Below are 5,000 nucleotides of genomic sequence, written 5' to 3' on the forward strand. Positions count from 1 at the left end.
GCACTTTTGGGTGAGGTTTCACCACAATATCAGCCACACAAACCAACCCTGATGATCTGTTTGAGAAAAGGTAAAGATTTCCAGTGGGAAAGGGGGTATCCGCTACTGATTGGGGTGAAGTTCAATCCTTGGGTAAAGTTCCTCTTTAAGGAAAGATCTGCTGTAGTTCTGCATTGTTACCGTATTTTGTATATTTTGCATTTCAGGTGAGCCTCTTGTTCAGACCTGCTCTTCTGGACAGTCTCCACCATTGACATCTGTTTCAGCTCCTCCTGTAATGTGTGAACACTCAGGTAATTTGCCATTTGCACGCAAGATGCCTCCGCCTATTGGAACCGAAAGATTGGCAAGGATCCGCCAGACGGCGTTTTCCCCAACATGTGCATTGGGAACTTCCTTCTCCGCATCTGTTGGACACAGCGGGATATGGTCGTTTGGAGCAAATAGTGAATCGGGTAAGGAGCTTTTTAAACGCTACAGAATATTTAACCTTTCTAGCGGTAACCCCCGAGTCAGGCTCGAGTTGGAAAAAAAATCTGCCAGGAGCAGTAACCCCGAGCCTGACTCGGGATAGCCACCAGGATGTATAGGGAGACAGCATTGCAGCGTTTCAGCTCACCTTCCCCAGAATACATAAGCCGTCCGCCCTTCTTCCGGTCCTCGGAGGCTCTGGATCCCTCGGGTGCGAGATCACCATTTTTCACCATAACAGGCGGTGATCTCACTTTAGGGTTATAGTGCCACCTGGAGGATGGAGAGAGAATTGTAGCACTGGATACCAGAGAGGTAACTGCAGGGGCTGCCGTAGATTTCACTGCGGTATGATTTTTTTCCCCTGGTTTTACAGTCTAAAAGCATGTGAAAGAATTGCACCACTTTTAGACCCTAAAATCCAGAAATAATCATACCGCCTGGGAGGTTAAAAGAAATTCACAAACTTCAGGAGTATTACAGTAGAACGTAAGCCAAAACCAGGCAATGCTACATTCAATGTGCATAAAATTGACATACCTCCCAACTTTTTGAGATCAGAAAGAGGAACTTTTTAGCCACACCCCTGATCACACCCCCGACACCCCTATTAATACATCCGATACAAATTTTGTAGGAAAAATGTTTTATAATTCAAACCACACTGGTCCTTTCTATCCTGGTTCCTTTTCCTTCATATTAACATTTGAAAATAGGAAATAAATCAATGTAAAGGATAGGAATAAACTTTAGCGCCAAAACACATTTTTCTGCAGAAAAATACATCTATTTACACAGATCTGTACATGAGTCCTGAAAGAGGGACAAATGAGGGAGAAAGAAGAGGGACAGAGGAAAAAGGTTCCGAAAGAGGGACAGAGGAACGAGGTTCCCAAAGAGAGACAGAGGAACGAGGTTCCCAAAGAGAGACAGAGGAACGAGGTTCCCAAAGAGGGACAGAGGAACGAGGTTCCCAAAGAGGGACGGTTGGAATCTATGAATTTACATAAACATTTTTGCTAAAAGGATTTATCTCATTGACCATCTCTAATTCTGATGTCTTCTGTACATGTAAATTAGTCATGCAGGATTGGGGGAGGACAAGCACATGCATGTTCCACATTAGCAGGTGGAAGATGTTAGTCCAGGCCCTAGCAGAAATAAGAGGCCCCCCCCTCCCTACTACTTGGTAGGTGATCCCAGTGAAAATGGCTAACCGAAAATAAGAGGAAGATGCCAGGAGCCAATATTGCGACTTGCAATAAACACCTTACAATGCTTTTATAGGTTCTAGGTTCTACTTGCATTCTTTAGGTTGATTATATTTGCAACCAATAATAAGGCAGACGGAAGAAGCCAGCTTGTTACCCCTCGGTGGTTGCTCTCCTGGTAGGTAGAAGACTCAATGGTTGGAGGAAGGCCAAATTCTCAATTCAAGGGGAGAAAACTAAAATACAACCTTCAACAAAGATGTAAGCTAGATAGTGATTGGGTGGAGGTGACCAAAAGAATAGAAAATGCGTTGAAATGTATAAAAAGCGGAGAAAGATGTTGGCTCACTTCTCTAGGTGACCAATTATTTGAAAGTTTTCTATTGCACAGATAGTACGTGTTTCGCAGGATGATCCTGCTTCCACATATTAATATACTAATAAGGTCTCCTTCTGGATCTTACTTAACCCTTTGGGTACTAGCTGCCTAACACCCCTTAAGGACCAGGCCATTTTACATGCTTACATGCTTGGGGGGGGGGGGGGGGGGTGTCAGGTAGTTGGATCCCTGGTAGGGCTACCTGAGCATGGTGTCCTCTGCGTGGCCAGGAATCCCCCGTATTGCCAGCAGCCTTTACTTGCCTCCCACGCTCCAGCGATGAGCAGCTCTAACCCACTCCGCTCTGACCGGCATCCTCGCTCGCACTGCCGTTGAGTTCTGGGTCGTTGCTTGATGACTTAATCAAGCCAGGACCCGCCACATCAGAGCGTGCAGAGATGCCAGCCAGAGCGGAGGGAGCGATTATCGTTGGGGGGGCGGGGCCGTTAACGTCAGGAAGATGAGTGGATACTCTTCTTCCCCTCATACCACCGCTGCTCTAATAGTGTTCACTACGATCCGCCGACGATCGTAGTCCTCACGTAATCAGGAGCCAATTGCGATGGCTCCTGATCACTGAGGGGAGATGTCAGCTGTCATGACAACTAGCGCTGGATCCCTTAGGCTTAGGAGGATGGGGGAGGCTTCCTACTCCCGATGTTAGTATCCTCTGGGGGAAGAGTTTTGGTTTTTTTTTTCTTACAGATTCTCTTTAATACAGTGGAGGGTGTTTGGCCAAGCTGCCTCTCAACTTTTCATCCATAGAGAAGGGGTGGTGTGACCAGTGGAGAAGCTGGGGAACTATAGAGAGCGCGACACTTCAAGTTGGTTATCAGTTCTCTCTCGTCTCCCGAGATGTGGTGGCAAGCACATGGGATATGTTTCCCCAGTATGATGGTCATGTGATGAAGCTGATGGTACCTCACGGGTTGGTGTGGGTTCTGGTTTAGAGTGACAGAGAGGACATGCATCTCTCGTCCAGTCTTTGTAGGTGTGATGGACCAGATGGTCCACATATGTCTCTGTCTTTAATACAATTTAATTGCAGCCAACCCTTGAGCAAAGGCCATAGCAATGCTATTGCATCAGGGAAAGAGACAGCTGCAGGCAGTTAGCACCAAACTTCCAACGGTACCCAACAAGATTACAGATTAGTTCAGTCATATCTTGTATGTTCTGCAGGCTGCAATTGTCTATGGTTTGAGACCCCGTCATTGATGTTCTGCTAAATATTTTTCTGTCAATTTTATTGGACGGTTATATAGTGTAAGGGCACTTATAGCATTTTGATTTTTTCAGCAGTATACACCATACATATTCCATTAGAGAAAATGTACTGGTGAGTAAATTGTACAGTGAGAAATTATTTGCAACTTTTCTATACACATAATCCTACTTTTTTTGCGGGGTGGATTTTTAGAAGTAATTGATTTCTACGAGTCCACCAAATATGTATGTTCGGTGCCAATACTAACAGCACTGAGCTTTGTGCTGGGAAGGAGCCACTTGTTAGAACACTCCCACTCACAGCAGCGTGGAACAGCATCTGCTTCACATCTGTCTCTCCTATGTCCCAGCCAGACAAGTTCAGCGTCGCACAAGACCTCTTCAAACATTACATCAAAACCTGAGCAAACTTGTGCTGAGTGCGCGCTGCAAAGGATCCAGTGGCTAGAATGGAAGTAATAGGTTTCTCTGAATTCACTTTTGGAGAGAAAAAATAGTGTAATTTTACATTCTTTTTTTAATGCAAAAATTTTTTTTGTGTGAAAGTGTACCTGAGATAAACTTAACTCAAGGATTTTTACTTACCTGCAGCTTCCTCCAGTTCTTGGGCTCCCTTGTCCATCTGTTCCTCCACTGGCAGTCATGGGAAGACTCCCCAACCAGACCAGTTTGGGACTGCTATGAATGGGCCAGGAGCATTCTGCATCTGTATATTTTTAAGCCTTAAAGGGGTACCTTAGCTTTCGTCTATTTTCAAAGCAGGGGAGCAGGTATGTGTAAAGGACTCCCAAAGCTGCTTCTGCCTTGGCCAGGTCAGTGAGCGATGCGCTTGGTCTCGTGCCAGTGAGTGAGAGCACTCTGCACATGTGCACTACGTAGTCATGACCATGGACACACATTGCCGGGCAGCACCTGCGCACTGTTAGCTCACCCAGAAGTAGCTTCGAGCGACCTTTACAAGATAACGGAGGGGGATTGAGAAGAACAGGGGGACAGTGGGCATCAGGACTGTTTGCTAGACATGCCTGCTTATCCCACACAACCCCCCCCCCCCCCTTCCCGGTTTGAAAATTGATGAATGCTAAGATATCATTGAACCACTGGGCAAGGCAGAGATTAAAAAAAAGGCACACAAAGCAACTGCAGAGAGGGCACAACAGGGCCTGTGTGTGCTTTAACAAGTTCAGTTTGCTCCAAGCTGGAGTTTAGGTTTGTACAAATGGGCGGTAGAGCGAGAAAGCTAGGCACTATTGAACATTTACTGCCAAAGATGTGAACTTTACACTAGCGTCTTCTGAGGCTTGTAGTGCACCACAAGCCTCAGAAGTCTATACTGCATATATCTTGCATCTAATGTAGATTAATATTTTGCATCGGCAAGTCTTTGACAATAAATGTTCAGTAGTACCAAACTTCGTCGCTCTACCTCTCACTTCATAACTGTCTGAACGCAGAATTCTCCTGGCCACAGGAGCACGGCCAAGAAGGCACGTGGCCATGGTCACGCATTCGCAATAGTCTCTGACACCCGAGGCTGACAGAACAATAGAGCGGCCAGGAGGATGGCGAGGGAGACCACGAACTACCAGGGGCCAGAGGAAGCCCCAGATAGGTATACATCCTTCTGTTATGTTTATCTCAGGACAAGCTTTGTAGAGTAGTCGGCACCACTAAAAAATTGTAAAAGCTCTTGTATTGCAGCCGCATGAAGT

At 46.0% G+C, this 5,000-nt stretch overlaps 1 protein-coding gene across 2 annotated transcripts in view; it reads left to right on the forward strand.

The window, feature by feature from the left end:
- LOC137564349 (ankyrin repeat and KH domain-containing protein 1-like) overlaps nt 1-5,000 on the forward strand; it is a 156,317-nt gene that overhangs the window by 140,344 nt on the left and 10,973 nt on the right. For both annotated transcript variants that reach the window (XM_068278123.1, XM_068278124.1), the window contains exon 31: nt 207-455. In XM_068278123.1, the coding sequence (XP_068134224.1) occupies nt 207-455 (249 nt within the window). The remainder of the gene's footprint in view (nt 1-206; nt 456-5,000) is intronic.

This window comes from Hyperolius riggenbachi, chromosome 3 (assembly GCF_040937935.1).
Source record: "Hyperolius riggenbachi isolate aHypRig1 chromosome 3, aHypRig1.pri, whole genome shotgun sequence".
In the NCBI taxonomy this organism is placed as follows: Eukaryota; Metazoa; Chordata; class Amphibia; order Anura; family Hyperoliidae; genus Hyperolius; species Hyperolius riggenbachi.